This window comes from Canis aureus, chromosome 15 (genome assembly GCF_053574225.1).
Source record: "Canis aureus isolate CA01 chromosome 15, VMU_Caureus_v.1.0, whole genome shotgun sequence".
Lineage (NCBI taxonomy): Eukaryota > Metazoa > Chordata > Mammalia > Carnivora > Canidae > Canis > Canis aureus.
Genome location: NC_135625.1, coordinates 7542649 through 7563499, shown reverse-complemented (window position 1 = coordinate 7563499; position 20851 = coordinate 7542649). Strand labels below are relative to the sequence as shown.

General features: G+C 35.7%; 1 protein-coding gene across 1 annotated transcript in view; it reads left to right on the top strand.

Annotated features, from left to right (window-relative positions):
* Window positions 1-20851, top strand: part of LOC144284246 (WD repeat-containing protein 17-like) — a 79737-nt gene that overhangs the window by 41586 nt on the left and 17300 nt on the right. The window contains 6 exon segments of the mRNA XM_077848570.1: window positions 3967-4150; window positions 7847-8014; window positions 8017-8076; window positions 13622-13873; window positions 16127-16249; window positions 19152-19336. Of these exon segments, the coding sequence (XP_077704696.1) occupies window positions 3967-4150; window positions 7847-8014; window positions 8017-8076; window positions 13622-13873; window positions 16127-16249; window positions 19152-19336 (972 nt within the window).

The window sequence follows — 20851 nt, the reverse complement described above, 5'->3', positions numbered from 1 at the left end:
AACTGAAATCACTGAATAGCTTAAAACGTACAAACTTATCCCTAAACGTACAAACTTATCCCTAAATGTACAGAAAATGTACTTATATAAACAGGCCAACTTAAGATTATTATAACTGCAATACTAATAAGATGAAAACTCCACTGGTACTTGGTTGTCTTTAATAATATTTTCATCTGAAGTTGTTCGGAATAGCTAAAGTTTAAGTAGTAATAGATACAGAAATTACAGAAGGGAAAACTGAGGGAAATTATTAGTTCATTAGTCAAAGTTTTATATACAGAGATGTTCACTACAGCATAATGTGTGATGGCAAAAGTTGAAAGTTGCTTAAATGATAAATAATAGCATAATGGCTCATTTTTTCCATAATATGAACTGGATCTCTTCCATTGGCCAAGAATCTCTAGGTAGTAAAAATACAACAATGAACAAACCAGGCAGATTCTTCTCATCAAATTCATATTCTTAGTAAGAACAGGGGGCAGGAAGTGATCCTAAAAAAAATAAGCAAATAAATAAGTAAATGTTGCAGGAAAAAAGTGTTCTATGAAGGACACAAAACAGGTAATACGTTAGAATCACTGACACGAAAAACAAAGGCAACATAAACAAGTGTGACTTCATCAGACTAGAAACCTTTTGCACAGCGAAGGAAGTCATCCACAAAATGCAAAGGCAGCCCACTGAATGGGAGGAAATATTTGCATATCATACATCTGATAAGGGATTAATATCCAAAGCACATAAAGAACCCATATGACTCAATGGCAAATTAAACAAATGATCTGATTAAAAAATAGAGGATGTGAATAGACATTTTTCCAAAGAAGACATACAGGTGGCCAACAGATGCATGAAAAGAAATCACATCACTCATCACCAGGGAAGTGCAAATCAAAACCACACTGAGATAGCACCTCACACCTGTTAGGATGACTGTTTTCAGAAAGACAAGGAATAACGAATGTTGGGGAGGATGTGGAGAAGAGAGAACCCTTGTGCACTGTTGATGGGAATGTAAATTGGTGCAACCACTATGGAAAACTCTATGGAGGTTTCTCAAAAAATTAAAAACAGAACCCTCATATGATCTAGCAGTTCTATTTTTGCGGAAGTAAAAACACTAATTTGAAAAGATGCATTTCAGCATCTTTTTCACTGCACTATATCTGAGACCTGGAAGTAATCCAGTGTCCATTGATGGATGAATGGGTAAAGAAAATGTGGTGCATATGTACATGCAATGGAATACCATTTAGCCATAAAAAGAAGGAAGGAAACTTTGCTGTTTGCTATAATGTGGGTGGACCTTGAGGGAATTATGTTAAGTAAAATATGTCAGAGAAAGACAAGTACTGTATGATCTCACTTAAAGATGGGCTTCTCTTTAAAATTTTTTTAGATTTTTTATTTATTTATTCATGAGATACACAGAGAGAGGGAGAGAGAGGCAGAGACACAGGCAGAGGGAGAAGCAGGCTCCATGCAGGGAGCCCGACGTGGGACTCGATCCCTGGACTCCGGGATCACGCCCTGGGCTGGAGGCAGGCGCCAAACCGCTGAGCCACCCAGGGATCCCCTATGATCTCACTTATATGTGGAATCTAAAACAACAACCAACAAAATGAACTCATAGACACTCACAGATACCCAGGATAGATGGGTGGTTGCCAGAGGTGGGGATGGGGTGGGGGCTGAATGGATGAAGGTAGTAAGAAGGTACAAACTTCCAGTTATAAACTAAGTAAGTCATGAGGATGCAATGTACAGCATGTTGAATGTAGTGAATAGCACTGTATTATTTATTTGAAAGTTGCCCAGAGAGTAGATCTTAAAATTTATCATCACGAGAAAAAAAGTATAGCTACGTGTGGTGATTGTTAACTAGACTTACATGATCATATAGCCGTATACGCAAATGTCAAATCATTATGTTCTGTATCTGAAACTAATATGTCGATTATTGTCCCAATTTAAAAAAAGGATAGAGTTATGTTTTGGGGTGGGTGTGGGTGTATAAATTTATTTAGATACTTTGGTCAGAAAATACCTTTGTAAAGAGGAATCTTAGAACTGAGACCTGAACAGGAAAGAATGAGTAACCACGAGCTAATCGATGGGGAGAGCATTCGTTCTTTGTCTGACTTATTTCACTTAGCAAGATACCTTCTGCCTCTACCCAAGCTAGCCATTCTGACGGGTATAAGGTGGTATCTCATTGTGGTTTTGATTTGCATTTCCTGGCTGATGAGTGATGTTGAGCATCTTTTCATGTATCTTTTGGCCATGTGTATGTCATTTTCTTTGAAAAATATCTATGGAGGTCCTCTGCCCATTTTTAACAACATTATTAGGGTTTTTTTTGGTGTTCAGTGTTAGAAGTTCCTTATATGTTTTGGATATAACTCCTTATTGGATATACCATTTGCAAATATCTTCTCCCATTCCATAGGGTGCCTTTTCATTTTGTGATGATTTCCTTCACTGTGCAAAAGCTTTGTAACTTGGTGTAGCCCCAATAGTTTATTTTTTAACCTAATTTTTTTCCTTCATTTAAATCTAATGGAAAAATTACAGAAAAAATATTCCAAAACCAGGGTTTTTTCCTCACAGACGTAGGTATAGAAAATATAATAAAGCTCTGAATTATTATGCATATTTAAATAAATTTACATTTATTTTTACTTGTTTTAAAATTATTGTTTTGCTCCCTTATTTTTTTTAAACTTATTGTTTTCTACTCATTATTTATCAGGGAAATGCAAATCAAAACTATAATATCACCTCACACCTGTCAGAAGGGCTAAAATCAACAACATAAGAAACAACAGATGTTGGTGACGATGTGGAGAAAACGCCACCGTCATGCACTGTTGGTGGGAATGCAAATGGTGCAACCACTGGGGAAAACAATATGGAGGTTCCTCAAAAAGTTAAAAATAGAACTACCCTATGATCCAGAAATCACAGTAACGGGTATTTACCCAAAGAACACAAGGATGCGATTTCAAAGGAATACATACACCCCTATGTTTACAACAGCATTACTTAATAATAGCCAAGATATAGAAGCAGCCAAGTATCCATTGATTGATGAAAGGATAAAGAAGCAAAAAAAAAAAAATATATATATGTATATATATATATTCTATTCTATTCAATCTATTCTATTCTATACACACACACACACACACACACACACACACACACAATGGAATGTTATTCAACCATAAGAAAGAATGAAATCTTGCCATTTGCAAACAACCTGGATGGAGCTAGAGAGTATAATGCTAAGCGAAATAAATTAATCAAATAAGGACAAATACCACATGATTTCACTCATTTGTGGAATTTAAGAACCAAAACAAGCAAAGGGAAAAAAAAATGAGAGACCAATCAAGAAATAGACTCTCGAGTGCCTGAGGGGCTCAGCTACTTAAGCATCTGCCTTTGGCTCAAGTCATGATCCCTTCCTGCTTTGGGCTCTCTGCCCAAAGGGGAGCCTGCTTCTCCCTTTCCCTTTGCCTCTCCCCTCTACTTGTGCTCTCTCTCAAATAAATAAAATCTTACAAAAAGAAAGAAACAGACTCTTAATGTTAGAGAATAAACTGATGGAGGAGAGAGGAGTTGGGGGGGATGTGAAATAGGTGATGAGGATTAAGGAGGACACTTGTGATGAACGCTCAGTGATGAATGGCAGCGTTGAATCACTGTATTTCACACCTGATTCTAGTATAACACTATGTTAGCTAACTGGAATTAAAATTTTAAAAAAAGATTTCTTTCTATTCATTGAATACGTTTAACACTTGAAAGTGGACCAAGACTTGAAATGTGTTCATATCATGTTATTAGTTGTACTAATTTTCATGTATGTAGCTTTTTAAAAATAGTGTGATTATTAACAAAAAGTGTATTATCAAAAAAAAGCACTGAAATGTCTTGTTTATATATTTTTTTTAGTTGGATCACCGTTATAATGAATTCAAACTTCATGCCATTATGTCTGAACATAAAAAAACAATCACAGCTATCTCTTGGTGTCCACATAACCCTGATCTGTTTGCAAGTGGCAGTACCGATAATTTAGTGATCATTTGGAATGTTGCAGAACAAAAAGTCATTGCTAAGCTCGACAATACAAAAGGTATATTTATAACTGGAGTTTATTTTATTAAATGAAATATTTTTATTTTAGTAAGCAAAATAATTAAATTAGCTCAGATTTTAAAGTACTGGTTTTTAAACTTTGCAGTGCTAACGTATGTATGAAATACATTTCACATTGTGACTCATTGTGTGCATACATATGTATGAAACTGAAACGGAATTTCGTGAAATGTTTATACTTCATACACCAGTCATTTAAAAATAGTCAATACCATATGGTTTCATTGGTTTCATTAATGTTTAAATATAACAAAAATTCCCAAAATAAGTATAGAAATAATACTGGGTAAGATTTTCTTAATGGGACAGTTGATCAGCCTGTTCATTGGTCTACAAGGACAGTGTTAGGCATGTTACCTGTGCCTAACTGAGCTGGTTTCTTCCTTTATTTTTCACTGTGTCAAGATAGAAAGTCCTAGTTTACCCAAGTAGGTCTTAGTGAATTGAGTATTATTGCACTCTTTCTAGTTAGCATCTTACCCCATAATGATGACGTTATCATTTTTCTGTTGTCACATATGTCACAATAATTCACTTTTTGAGCACGACGGATGTGTCAGTTATTAATTATGATTTTGAGAGCTACGGCTGGATGTGTTTTTGATGTGCAGTTCTTTTTTTTTGTGCAGTTGTTTTCTAACAGTTGCTGGTTATAGCTTTGAGTTAGAAAACTGAGATGTGGCAGTCTCACTAGCTGTATTTTTCTCAGTTTCTTAAAAATGTTCTTTTCAGTATGTAGCAACAATATTGAGAATTCACAGGCAATTATATGTGAATCTTGCTTCCAAGATAATGATGCCTTTTGGAACCTTTGGATATGCCCAACATACTTATAGTATATTTCTTTTTCTTTGTCTTTTCAAATTTAGGTCATTAGGAATGCTAAAAATACCAGTAAAATAAACCAATTTTGTTACACAACTTTCATCTTAAAAAAGTATTTGCCAAACAAGGTTAATTTTTAAACTAGAAAACTATGAATCTCATTCCCAAGTTCATATAACATGCTTACCGTTTTCACCTGCAACAATTCCTGAGCTTCAGTATTAGATAGTGTATAGTGTGTTCCAGTCTCTGAGCAAAAATTTTTTTGAAGTCAACTGTATTCAGTGAGCTTCTATGAATTACATGAATGGTAACAGTTTTCCTTAAGGTTTTCAATACATCAATGAGAAAAAGCCAGAATACTTTTGGTGCAAAGCTTTATCATGTATAAACAGCAGTTGACCGCCTCAATCAAGATTTTTCATATTTTTCTGATAATACTTGTTTCTCTACCAATCACAAATCCTACAGGTTTTTCCAGTATTGTTTGTATCGATCAATAGTGCATTTTCTCGGTACTTTATATTCAGTTTATGTGAGAGTAATTTTAAGAAACACAATAAATACTCCTTAAATGCCACATGATGTCAGTTGGTCACACAAAATCCATACTGGACTATAACTGCATAATAATACTTTCTAAATGTTATGCACAGGTACAGATTAGCCAATATATTATTGTATTATCACTTAGTTTATCCACTGATTTGTCATCAAGCACTATATGCATCACCTCTATTCATGATGGAAGAGTTTTTTATTCATTAGCTGTGTGTACCATACCTTCTTTTGCCACTGAGCATACAATTAAATAAGACCTTCATTAGCATTTGTAGAATTCTTAAATGATTGTGGTAACAGTTTTGGTCACTTTAACATATTTTTCTTTTCCTTACATATTTTCTTTTGAAAATTTTCAGAGTTAACAATAATCCTCTTGCTGTTTCTAAATATCTCCTTAATTTGAAGATTGAATGCTTTATTTTATTTGCAAAAAGAATATTATGAAAATTTTGGTGATTTTCATTGTAAATAATTCCCTTTGAAATGTCTTAGACTCTGTTTCTTCTTTTGAGAATCCAGCTTAAGCAAAGTGGAAATTTGTAGTCACCTTTTTTTGAAAATCAGTATTAGAACTTACACATAACAGCAGTTGAACTTGAATTTATTTCTGTATTTTGTATTTCATCATTCTGTTTTCCATAATAATTCATTTAAAGGAAAACAAGTATTAGTTTGTTTAAATGTAAAATGTTAAAATTATCATCAACTTGAAAAATTCACACTTAATAATATCCTTTCAGGGAAAAAAAAAACAACATTGTTAGCTGGATTATAGTACTACTTACCTATCTCAGAATATTTTGGGAAGAATTAAATGAGCTGATATTTTTTAGAGCTCTTAGAAGTACTTACATTAATAAGCCACTATAGACGTCTTTTCTGTTTTAACTTTTTGACATTTCTGGTCCCTTCTTTTCCTTGCTGCCTTTCTGGAAATATGCAGAGAGCCAGCATTTGAGGGGCTTTCTTCAAGTATGCCATGGTGGTTTGACCCATTCAGAATATCTTACCCCTTAATGGGAAATTCTTCTTCTGTTCATGTATCCTATAACCACATCAGCTTTTTATTGGCCTTATTCATGGACTCTTTCTTTCATTCCTTGTATAAATATGTATGTGTTACCACTGTATGTCAGGCTCTGAACTAGGCATTAGGCTTCCAGTTTCTGCCTCTTGGAACATGAAGGACTGTTGACACAAATTGAATTCACTGTCAATGAACAACAGTTGACTCTGTGTCTTTGTTCATGTCATTTTCTCCTCCTGGGAAATACTACTCATCCCATACATTAAATATAACTGCTCCCTCAGAATATAACTCAAATCCAGATTTTTCCCAGGACAGTTGCCCAACAGTTCACAAACCTCTCTACACATCAGAATCATTGGAAGAAACTTATTACAAATAGATTCCTGGGCCCTAATTCCATATGATCCGAGGTACATATTCCATGTGCATTTGTTAAAAGTATCTGTGTTGGGAGAATCATGACCTCTGTCTTGAGTTACAAATTTACTGTGACCCTTATTTTATATATGATTTATTCTATCACAGTAATAGTAAGAATACAGTTAACTTTTGTATTTCTTTTGTAGTATAGTTTAAAAGCGTCTTTTACATACATTATTATATTTCCTTTCCTAATATTCACATAGAATAGGTGTTCAGCTATTTTGAGTTCTATCCATTTTATAGAGGAGATGACAGAGGCGTAAGAGGTAAAGTTATTTAATTCATCTGAAGCACCACTAAGATTTGAAACTAAATCCTTAAAAGACATAGATTGTGGCGTTTGTTATTAAATCCCTGTAGTAGCATGTAACTTTTCATACATGTAATCTTTATCTTCCCAAGATATTACATTTATATCTAAATTTAAGATCCTTTAAATCAGGTATCTATCATATCCCATATAAACTTGTACACCCAGAATGCCTACAGCAAGTCTACACAAAAACTCAAAGAATCGATTGCTTTAATATATAGTTTCTGAAAGAAAAATCTGTATAAATTTCAGAATATTTGAAGCACATTGTGGTATTAATAGTTTTAAACATAAGTAGGTACTGTTCCTTGCATTATGGAAGCACCCTAGTATGTGGCCCATAGTCTTTAGGGTTACTTTAGAAGTCCAACTCCCAACTAAGAAGGTGGTAATTTTTTTAATAACAAGCCTATTCTCATATTTTAAGTTGTTTTGGAAATGTACAGTGGAAATAATATTTTACGGCACAAACTAATTCCATGTGTCTCTGTTACGTGTCTCTGTTTTATTTATTGTAGGGATACCTGCCTCTCTTAGCTGGTGCTGGAACGTAGGTGATGCGGTGGCATTTGTTTCCCACAGAGGCCCACTCTTCGTTTGGACCATCTCAGGACCAGACAGTGGAGTGACTGTACACAAGGAGGCTCATAGCTTCTTGTCTGATATCTGTATATTCAGATGGCATACCCAAAAAAGGGGAAAATTGTATTTGGTCATATTGATGGAAGTCTATCAATTTTTCAACCAGGTAAGAATTTAATTAGAGTCTCTTAAAGTTTATTTTTCTTTCCTTATATAATTTCTTTCCTACACAGCATATGGCCAAAATTAACAATATTTTAATTTTAAAATATTAGCTGTGCAAATTTTTGAAGTAAATTTTTACATGAAGTAAATTTTATTGTAATATACTTAACTCAGCTGTGCAGGTTGTACTTTGAGTTAACCCAAATCCAGTCATTTGCCCCGTATTTTTACTTTTTAAAGTCAGTTTATTTCTGTACATTTTCTAAGAAAATGGCCTGAACGAACAAGGACATATAGCAGAAGAATATGAGGACTTACTAATACGACTCAAAAATATTTTCCCACCTACTTATAAAATGCCATTGTGATGTTGTCGCTCCTTAGCAAGGAGATAAAAGGAAATAATAAATCTTTGGATCTCCCGATCAGCTAATTAATCTAGCTGAATAAAGGGGTCTGAGAAACTAATTTATGTTTGTTTTTTTATTTAAACGATGATAAAACATGTAATAGAAAGATCTAAAAATTACCTGAACAGTTCTCCACGCATAAGGAAGAATGGCTACTGTCTGAGAAACATGTTCTTGGCCATCTGGCATGTCTGTTGATGAATGTGACTCCTGACTTGCTAGATAGATAGATGGATTAGGATAAGGAACACTACTTTCACAAAATGTAGTACATTCAATTTATCTGAAATAAATAGAAGAATAAAGAAATTGAAGTTGAACAGATGAAATCACAAAAATTTGAATAAATATTTCTTAAATAATCTTTAAGATAGTTATTTATTAACATTAAAAAATGACATATAAAACATTGATATTTTGGGGCCATTTTCTCTCAATACATTTCAAACAGGACCTGTTAATTTTTAAAGAAAGATAACAAGTCTACATATACTTCTTCCCCGCATCCCCTCTGCTCTTTGCACATACCCTCTTGTTCCTTCTGGTTATACTAATTTAACTTGGGGAGAGTTTCATCTGTTTGTTTCAAGTTGGAATGGGGAGGGATCTGTGCATGTTTTTTGGCTTCATTTGGATTTGTTGTTGTCTTAGATACTTCCACCCTATCTGTTCCTCTCATTGGAAGAAAATTCTATTTTACAGTTGGTCATTTTGATCTGGTCCATGCCACTTCTTTCCCTCCTTGGCTCTTTGATCTGCGGCAGCCTTCTCAGTCCCAGGGAGGTAATTTAGAGACAGTCAAGATGACAGTGTGGTTTGTGGGTCCTCCTCTTGATTCTCTGTGGTCTGGAGTTATAACCAGATCTCGTTACGGACTCCCCCACTACTCCCCCAACCAGCCTGCGCCCAGAGATTTCATAAAGATTGTGATTTTTTTTTTTGAGAAAACTGTGTGCTGCTGAGCTCTATCTAAAGAGGAGAACTTTAGAGTGTGTACTTAGTTTGGTCCAAATTTCATTTGAGGTATTATTCATATTTTATAATTTGTCATTGTGGCCATCTCCTTTTTCAATGACTAGGGCTTTCTTTTCTTGCTTTATTATTGTTATTAGGCAAGAACAATCATTTAAAAATTATTTTTAATTATTTTTTAAAGTATTATATAATACCTTTATAAAAAGGTATTATAAAAATGCCTTTTTAAAATTAGGTATTTTTGAAGGTTTTAAGTAGTAAGACATTGAGACCTTGCATTATGTATCGAAGATGCAAAACACTGAGACATCGTATGCTTATTCTCACATAAAAAGAATAGGAAGGCATAAAGACCTCCTTTGCCCTTTGCATCTCCCTTTTGTGAATTGAAGTCAGGGTGGAATGTATGGTATTTCAAATTCTGACCTGTGACTTCCAGAAGAGGCCATCATTTTCCCATAACTCATCTTCCAGTTATTAATTGAAGTAATTTGCGCATTTGTACCTATTCATCAAGTGTTTTATTTTTCTGGATCCACCATGTGTTCATTCGCTAGGGCTGCCCAAATAAAGTTCCATACCCTGGATGGCTTAGAGCAACAAATTCCTTGTTGCACAGTTCTAGAGACCAGAGATAAGAAATCAAGGTGTCCTGAAGGCACCGGGGAAGCCTCTGCTCCAGACCTCTCCCTTAGCTTCTGGTCATTCCTTAGCTTGCTGCAGCTTAGCATCAGTCTTCACACGGCATTCTCCCTGTGTGCATGCAAGTCTCTGTTCAAATTTCTCTTGTTTATAAGGACACAGTCATATTGGATTACGGTTCACCCTAATGACCCCATCTTAGTTTATCATCTGCAAATACCCCATTTCCAAATAAAGTCACATCCACAGATCCTTGGAGGTTAGGACGTCAACATCTTTTTTTTTTTTTTTTTGATGGGAGGGGGGACACAATTCAACCTATCCATACAGACTTCTTGGCCTCATTTATTTCATAGGATGTTTAACAATGAATATGTACAAAACATTAGCAAAGGTATAAGTAAGCCTGCCATGCGTTTGCCTTTTGCTTATACATGAGCTCAGAGGTCATGAAGGAAATACTACTTTTTTATTCTGATGTTACATTCTATATTTCGAGTTTGAAGCCTTGAGAATGATAGCATTAGTACTGGTATTATTATGCTTTTTAATTTTCCTGAAGAGTGGTCACTTTTACCTTCTTAATGATTTATTGGCACAACAGATTGTCTCTATGAAACAAGATAGAATTTATGCTCTCGAGGTTTCTGCAGGACACTAAGACCTCATGCTCTCTGTTGTTCTATCTTCATCTCTCTTGGAAGAAGAAGGAAATACAGAGGTGATGCAGCTGGCTTTTCCACCTTCTCCCTTTCGGTCTGAAAAACACCACTTTATTCTGTATTAGATACTGGATTTTCATGTAAAAATTCACCTATGAACAGAGAATTCTAGGGCCAAAAATATTAGAAAACTGCTTTAGCTATTTTAAGTTATGGTTTTGACAAACCAGGTTGTCAGAATTTTTTATCTTCATTATAGAAATGTTTTCATTGAATTGACTTTGGTGTTGTTCCAAGGATGTGCATTAATTACGTTTGTATGGTTTTATTTTAGAAATGTTGATGACATTGTCCATATGTAATACTGTGTTCCTTTTTGAAAACACCTGAGAAACCTGTATGTCTCATCTCAGTTCTGGGAAAAGCTGTGCTTCTCCTGAGCATATTTTTTTGTCTTTTTGTTTTATTTTTATCCTATGGACACCATGAGTTGTTACCTTACATGATTTTTTTTTTCTCTTTTCTTTGGCCACCGGTCTCAGAATTCGACAGCTATATAGCTGTATAGTATAATAATGTTCCCTCATTATTTTGTTCTTCAACTCCAATTTGCCGTTGCCCTAGTTTTTGTGTTTTATTTTTTATATAGAAATTATCAGCCTTATCTTCTTATTGACTTACCTTCTCAAATGCTTCTTTCCCTATATGACAACACAAGTTCCCTGATATTTGTATAATAAAATAGAACATAAATAATAACAAAATAAATATATAAAATAATGAAAGTATTATCAACTATTATGGCTGAATAAAATTTTATAGATTTAGGTTTTTTTTTTTTTAAGATTTTATTTATTCATGAGAGACAGAAAGAGGCAGAGACACAGGCAGAGGAAGAAGCAGGCTCCCTGGGGTGAGTCTGATATGGGACTTGATCCCAGGACCCCAGGATCATGCCCTGAGCCAAAGACAGATGCTCAACCGCTGAGGCACCCACGTGCCCCTAGTTTTCTATATTTTTATAAGAAAAATGTTGGTACTAGAATAGAAAACAGTGACTATAATTCATAATCATTTGACTAGGTATGGGGCTTTCGGGCAACATGATTTAGGTATTATAGCAATTTGCATCGCATATTTCCCCAAATTTGTGTCACTTGTTTTTATTTATTTTTTCAGATGTTGGAGTATTTTTCATAAACCATTGATATTAACTGGCACATGCAAATACCTAAACATTAAGACATAGCTTTAGTACAGCGTAGGTTAATCTTTTCTCTCTCTCTCTCCCTCTCTCTCTTTCTGACTTGTCGTGATTGGCTATATTAATACTCAGTACTATTTGTTACATCAACTAACAGGTTAGCAGATGTTTATTTTGGGAAAGAAGAGGCAAAATTTTCTTGATGATGATTGCAAAAACTTGATAAAGCCAAATAAAAGAAACATCACATGTACCTACAATGATTTTATATGCAAAAATTCTAAATAAAATGCAAGGTTATCATCATAAAGAATAGGGGTGCCTGGGTGGCTCAGGCGGTTAAGCAGCTGCCTCTAGCTCAGGTCATGATCCCAGGGTCCTGGGATCGAGCCCCACATGGGCTCCCTGCTCAGCAGGAAGTCTGTTTCTCCCTCTCCCTCCATCCCCTCTCCCCCACACTCGTGCTCTCTCTCGCTCACTCTCTCAAGTAAATAAAATATTTTTAAAAAAAATCATAAAGAATAATGTATTCTGACAAATTTCATCCCGACCCAGAAACTGTGAGGTTTTCAGTTCATTTTACAGATATCTTATACATCCACGGAGATTTATTCTTTTCTGCTTTTATAATCCGATATGTTGAAAAAACATCTGTAATGGTGATATTACAGAAGGAGCTATGGTATCTGTCAGTTGGGTTATTGCTTAGTAAATCCCTCTTACAGCGTTTGTAATACTTGGGAGGAGTTGAGTCTTTCTGTGAAGACTGTGGTCTCTAAACACCATTTGTTTTGCTGCCTTTCCTCTGGGGACCAGGGTAGGGGATGGGGGGGGGGCGCCTAATTGGAGCCCCTCCTGGGGTAACTGCAGAAGCACTTTTACCCCATTGCTACTCATGTCTAAATTTGGAAGAAACAAGAGGATTGCTTGATAGTCCTTTGCTTCATTTAATTCTGCATGTTTTATGTCCCTATTTTTCTGGCTGCCGTATTTGTACTGGTTGTCAGGAGTGAGTTATGGTTATGACACCTGCTGTGATGCGTGAGGAAGGGGTGACAGTCAATATTGATATGTTGCTTGTAACAGGCCCCACTGTTCTTAGCACTTGGAGTGACTAAGTCACTTAATCTTGTACAAAACTCCACGAGCTAAGTACTGTCACGTTCTCCATTATACAAATAAAACACTGAGCAGCCCACAGAGGTTCCATGTCTTGTCTGGGAAAGCAGAGCCAGTCGGTGGTGGAAGGACGCTTTGCACCCAGGTGGTGGGCTGCAGATGTGTGCTTTTAATCACAGCAGGGTGTTCCTTTTGGTAAGCACTTCCCTTGCCTGCACTGCCATCACTCACTGGAAATCACAGTTGATGACAAGATCATGGGTGTTGTTTAATCTGTCTTTTCCCTTGGGATTTCAGTAACAAATAGGAGGAACATTCAGGGCACTAGAGATTGCCAAATCCAGCAGTTCAGTCTGACCTTCCTCTCGTCCCCCTGCACCCATGTGTTGATGATGACCTCTGCACAGAAATGCCAGATCTGTGTCCCCGTACTCTCAGAGGCCACTGGTGTGCCGAGAGGAAAGTAATAGCATCTCAGTTGTGGCTTTTCTTTTGAGTGTTTTGTTTAAGATCTTTTTCTTTATGTCTTAATAGGTAATAAAAGTCAGAAGCATGTTCTGAGACCTGAATCTCTTGAAGGGACAGACGAAGAGGATCCAGTGACAGCCCTGGAATGGGACCCACTGTCCACAGATTATCTCCTGGTGGCTAATTTGCATTTTGGAATTCGCCTGCTAGATTCAGAATCCCTTTATTGCATAACGACGTTTAATTTTCCCAGTGCAGCAGCTTCTGTTCAGTGCTTAGCCTGGGTTCCCAGTGCTCCTGGGATGTTTGTAACTGGGGGTAAGTTGACCCTGTTCCCCAGAGTTTTAAATATATGTGTATTCTCTGTGTGAGTCAGGGAAATTCTACTCTTTTATTGGTTACTTTTGTGTAAAATATATTAATATCCCAGTATTATCATTTGTTATAGTAAATGCCTAGTTTACTGTATGTCATTAACATAGTGCAAATAGAAATGAAATTAATGGAGTGCCTGGGTGGCTCAGTTGGTTAAGCGTCTGCCTTCGGCTCGGGTCCAGGTCTCAGGGTCCTAGGATCAAGTCCCACATGATGCTCCCTGCTCCACGGGGCGTCTGCTTCTCCCTCTGCCTCTGCCACCGTCCCTGCTTGTGATTTCTCTCTCTCTCTCTCTCTCTCTCAAATAAATAAATAAAATATTTTTAAAAAGTGAAAATAAGGCCCAGTTTTCCAGGTTTCCAGTAATAAATTGGAACGTATTCTATATGTGCACACACGTGCTCATGTTTTTGTGTTTGTGTATAGAAGACAAAGACAATTCAGTTTCGGGAATGGAAAGATGACAGTAGAAGTATTGACTAGAATGACAGTTGATGTAGATGGGAGCTCCGTGAGCCTCACTGATAATTTGGACAGTCAGTGACCATGGCTACCTAGGTAGACATGGTACTTTCAACCTAAGTTGGAAATGAAAATGCAGTTTATCATTATGGCTTGAAAGGAAGTTCCTTTATGATTTCCCGAGTCCTGAAAGAATTAGTAAAGCTAAGAAGTGACGGGATAGGAAGATGAGGACATTTAAGCTAATAATTAGGAATTAACTCCTTCTACTGTTTTTTTTTAAGATTTTATTTATTTATTTATTTGAGAGAGACAGAGAGCACAAGTGGAGAGAGAGGCAGAAGGAGAAGCCAGCTCCCCATTGAACAGGGAGCCTGACTTGGGGACCCCAGGATCATGTCCTGAGCTCAAGGCCGAGGCTTCACCAACTGAGCCACCCAGGTGCCTTCCCTTCTCCTGTTTTCCTAGGATCCAAGAGAGAGGCCTCTGAAAGACTGAGTACTTTCAGCTACTTTATAACTATTTCCCATATTTGCGCAATGTGAAATAAGAGAGTTTTTATCCTTGGAACTGTCTTGAAGAAATTCTTTACTTCTTTGAACACTTATATTTATTATGCGTGGAAGTAGATGGAGTCTTACTTACACATCATAACTGCCTTTCGTTCCGTAGGACATGATTAATGATAGACATGAATATTTTAAATATGTTGTCATTAATTCCTGAGTTAAAATTCACATGCCATAAAACTCAGCATTTTGAAGCGTGCAGTTCAGTGATGTGTCATCACAATGATGTACGACCGTTACCGCCACCGCCCTGTGGACGTTTTCTCATGCCCCCATAGACTCTTGCTGGTGGCCATCACTCTTCATGAACCCCTCTCTGTGGCCCCAAGTGTACGTGTGTGTGTGTGTATAAACTACTAATCTACCTTCTGTCTCTGGGAATTCACCTTGTCTGGACACTTCATAGAAATGGATCGTTCAGTACATGTGTCTGGCTTCTCTGGTTCATCCACATTGTAGTGTACGTCCTTCATTCCTTTTTACGGACGAACGATACTCCATTGTATGGACGTGACCGATTTTGTTCATCCATTCATCAGTTGACAGACATTTACCCATTTCTACTTTAATGCTGTGACAACATTGATGCACAGGTTTTTGTGTGGACATGTCTTTCTTCTGTTGAGTACAGTTGCTCAGTCAGATGGTGACTGTTTAATTATTTGAGGAACTGCCCAAATGTTTTCCAAAGCAGGTTATATATGATAGGATGGATTTTCTGGAAGTGAGAGAGCTGTCTAATTGGTCTTTTGGTACATTTGGCAGTCTTGGTTGCAAGGAAGCAGTTTACAGACCTGTCAAAGACAACGTATTATTTAATATTATGTGTAGAAAATTTTTGTAGCTGGCTTTCCTAGAGCAAGTGTGTCAGTGGGGTGTTTTGGGGGGATCAAAGTCTGATAATGACCTTTGTAGGAAGCTGCCAAAGCAGGCAGTTTTTCACCACAGGAAAGGATTCAGAACAGAAAAAAGCAAAATAAGCCAAAAATTTAAAGGATGAATAGCATTTCATCTGTTTCTTTGTGTTACTGCATAATATTGTTTGAAGAATGCCGATAAGTGGTGCTAAAAATCTTGTAAGTTGACGTTTTTGTTACTACTTTTATGTATGGGCATTTTATGTTTCAAGTAAAATTAGTTAACTCTTTTTTCTTGATTTGACTAGATTCTCAAGTGGGTGTTTTGCGTGTTTGGAATGTTTCAAAAACAACGCCTATTGAGAATTTTAAATTAAAGAAAACAGGGTTTCATTGCTTACATGTACTTAATTCTCCTCCAAGAAAAAAGTGTAAGTAAAAATATCAAAATTTAAGATTTTTCAATGTCAAACTTACTACTATCAAATAAGATGAATGATAGAATGATACAAATGCCAAGTACTATATGCCATTGAAAAGCAGATTTAAAAAAAAATGGCCTTTGACAATATATATATACTAAAAGAACCATCAAGGCCACCCAATAGCTAATATTACTAAGTTGAAAATATTTAGAGCCAAGGTACATTTTTAAAATGCTAATAAATGAGAATATTAAGATAATCTCAAATTATCTACATGGGGAAAATGAGGAAATGATATTGGTGAAAACAAGAAATATCAAGAGTAATGGATCATATAAAATTAGTCTGAACAAGGAGACTTAATGTTTTAAGTGTGGCTCTTACACTGTAGGGTTTATAATAAAGTTGAAATAACCTAAATATTTGAAATATAGGATCTGGAACACATATTCCATGTTTGAATACCAGATGTCACTGGATTAGTAGTTGCTATTTTGGATATTCTTTCTTTATTTTTGTGTACTTTTTTTTCCAGTTACCTTTTATTGCTTCTCTAATTAAGAAAAAATAACAAAAGGCACTTAGGCTATTAAGGCAAAACTCTGGAATTTGGGGAGAGGTTTAGAATTTGAATTTTTCTTAAACATGAGAGAAAAGGGATTGACTTCCAAGTAAGCCAGGCCTGATGACTGTGTGTGCCTGTTAGTGCTTTCATCTTTGTGTGGGTCAGAGAAGAACACGGGGAAGGGGATGTAGTGATTGAGCAGTCGAGAGTTACTGACTCCTCCTTACTACTGTTGTCTTTATAATATACTAAATAAGTAGCAAGAGCTATTCATTTTTTTTAATCATCTAGAATCTGTTTTTTTTTTTCTTTTTAAGTTTTTGTTTAATTTCTAGTTAGTTAATATACAGTGCAATATTGGTTTTAGGAGTAGAATTCAGTGATTCATCACTTACTGCAACACCCAGTGCTCATCACAAGTTGGCAAGATTTCATTCTTCTTATGGCTGAGTAATATTCCATTGTGTGTGTGTGTGAGAGAGAGAATGTATAACCTACATACACCAAGGGGCTATTCAAAGTAATGTTATTTTGGTTGCAAATTTAGTAGCAAATATAGTGGGCAATGGAAAATAGGGGACAATCTGTGCTTGAACCTCCAGACTTTACAAATTTAAGTTTTTTGGGCAGCCCCCGTGGCCCAGCGGTTTAGCGCCACCCTCGGCCCAGGCTGTGATCCTGGAGACCCGGGATTGAGTCCCACATCGGGCTCCCTGCATGGAGCCTGCTTCTCCCTCTGCCTGTGTCTCTGCCTCTCTTTCTTTCTCTCTCTCTCTCTCTCTCTGTTTCTCTTCTCTCTGTGTCTCTCATGAATGAATAAAATAAAATCTTTAAAATTTTTTTTAAGTTTTTCTGTGGAGTCCAACACTTCTGATTCCTGGGAACTAGAGGGTATAGAAACCTTAGGGACAGAGAAGTAATATGCTGGAAGCCAGCATATTGTTTATGCATCCTGTACATTTTTAAAGTTTTTTGTTTTCTTCTCTTGGTTGCTATCACGGGATGACTGAAATATTACAGATTCTCTTCTTTCATTTTTTTTCTTTTTTTTTTTTTTCTTGTTATAAGAGTAGCCCCTGCCCATTAGAGAAAAAACCAAAAATATGAAGAAGCATATACCAATCTTGTCATTATTAAGCATATCTTTTCAGGCCTATTGTTAGACATCTTGTCCCCCCCCCAATTTTTTAAAGTAACAAAGTGTGGAATAAAAATTAATGTGAAAATGAAAATTTTTAGTTGTAGACATACTCACCAAATTCTTTAAAAATATAACTTACAGATACATAGGTGCATAAAAGGTGTCAACACTAACCACATTGTCAATAAATTAAAATATTAGAAAAACCACCCAATGAACATATTAATTCTAATGAAACCATCAGCAGTATTTTATTGAACCAAATGCCTCATTTGTTATTAGTAGTTTATGCTAATTTGGACTTGCTGTCATTCTCAGAGTCTGAGAAACGACTGTTATCCAAATGAATGCAATAAGGAATATCATATTTGGATTAAAAATAGAATTTACTGGGAAATATTTATCTGTATTTCACTATGTAATTAATATAGATTGGTCTAAAAAATATAGATTGGTCTGATCATTTCCAGCAGCATCATTATTTTGAATTATGTTTGCAAGGAGAATATTCATGTTTTAAGGAAAAACTTCTTGAAGATAAAATACAAGACAAAGGATATACATAAGAGACATTTATAAAATTTAAAGTTGAGAAATGGAAGTGAATAAACAGTGAAAAAAAAAACCCAAGGAAGAAGAAAGAAAAATTGAGATGCAAATGTATGTCAGGCAGTTGTGATTCTGAATTTGGGTGCTAAATTACAGTGAATTATAAGGAGCCTTAAAAATAATTATTTTCATTAGATTGGAAATTAGTGGAAGAGAGTTATTAGCTTTAAAATAAAGACATTGTTATGCATGTTTGTGTGTGTAGGGGGAAGTAAGCCATTAATCAGCATTTTGAAAGAAGATTCTAATTAGAAAGTAATCATGCTGTGCTTTAATTTATGGGGCCATAAGAAACCAAATATTCACAACATATTGTGGTTCCTCACTAATTTTCATCCAGTTTCCTCCACCTGCATGTTTATACACCTCTTCACAATAGCGTCCACTTTTACATTTACATCTGTATAATTTTTGGCAGTGCTGAGGAAGTACTTCTCTGGCAGAAAATGTGATTGTTGCCTAACGGTTCACTGAGAAATTCTGGGTAAAAGAAAATAAAGGGAAATCTTTATAAATTAAGCCCTGTGGCTTCATTCCAGCTTATGGGAACCTGTTGCTGTAAATATTTACCTGTGTATTTTCTTCTTCTTTAGTTTCAACCCAGTCTCCAACTAAAAATCATCATACGTCCTCAACAAGTGAAGCAGTTCCACCCCCGACTCTGACACAGAATCAGGCATTCTCTCTTCCTCCTGGGCATGCGGTGTGCTGTTTCTTGGATGGTGGAGTTGGACTTTATGACATGGGAGCCAAGAAATGGGATTTTCTTAGGGACTTGGTATGTCTCTGGTCTTTCCTTCTTTTATACACAACACTTATGTGTTAGTTCATGAAGTTTACTTTTACTTACATATCAAGATTGTTAAAGTTACTTTTGTAAAGAATTCTATGTTAGGACCTTATCTTGGTTCGCTGAAACATTTTAGACTATGTATGGAATGATGGATGACAAAACTATGACAGTTCTTTGAATTTTAAATGTTAAACTTCTCTAAATATTAATGTTTTTCTTTAGCTTATCACGATTACTCTGCATGGTTGGTAGTCTTCCCATTTTTGTGTACACCCTGTTGATCTTTCATATGGTATTGGAAAATTACATTTGCTGTACTATATTTTAGAAGCAAAATGAGAAATATTCTTTCAGGAGGAAGGACAAGCCCATCTCTGCCAGTTACTGCAAGCTTTGTTGCTCATGTCTGTGAAATGAACAAAGGGTCAGATTCAGTGTTTTCTAAGATTTGTTGCTATTACCAAAGCAACACGATTCTGTGATTCTATAAATTTTTGTTCTTCTGATCATTAAGCCTCCATATAAAATATAATACAGGACTCACGTTCATGACTGGTTTGGTTCTGTGCTGTGGATACAAGCACAAAAGGTACAGTACCTTTACAAAGGTAAAGTACCTTTACCTTGGTGCCAGGCATCTAAAATAGTGCTTGACACATAGCAAGAGTTTAATCAGTTTTGTTGAATTAATGAATCTGTGAACCAATGGAGGCATGTAATAATGTATATTGTACTGTAATTAATATTTGTCAAGAATCAGCTTTAAGTCTCCCTATTTCAGAGTGCATAAAAACGCTTTTTTATTTTCTACAGGTTTGCATTAGATTCAGCTAGACATTCAAGAAACTTTCAAATGTTGGTTTTTTTCACCGTAGAAAATTTTAGAAAAGGAATCTAGAGCTTTAATCACCCTTATATATAATAATATATATATGTGTAGCTTATTTATATATATATTCCTTTTGCAGATATTCTCTAGATTTTTTAGTCTTCTTGCCATGTAAAATATTTTTCCAGTGTGGTAAACTCTTTCTATACTTTAAGGTACCATTTACTTTCCAAAAAATTTATGAAATTGAAGGGAGAAAAAATAAGAAAATGTTTAAATTTGTAAAAAACAACATTAGCAAAGGAGTGGTTATGCGATCTAAGTTCAGTGGGCTTTCTGTTGAGTGTATATCTTCGTATTAAACTATATTAAACTATGTTATTTTATAGTCTATAAAAACTAAAATTTTCCTCGATTATAAATTATTTCAGTCTTTTTTTTTTTTTTCACTTTAAAAATGCCTGCCAGGGGATCCCTGGGTGGCTCACCGGTTTCGCACCTGCCTTTGGCCCAGGGCATGGTCCTGGTGTCCCAGGATCGAGTCCTGCATCGGGCTCCCTGCATGGAGCCTGCGTCTCCCTCTGCCTGTATTTCTGCTTCTCTCTCTGTGTGTGTGTGTCTCATTGATGAGTAGATTAAAATCTTTTAAAAAATAATGCCTGCCAGTCAGA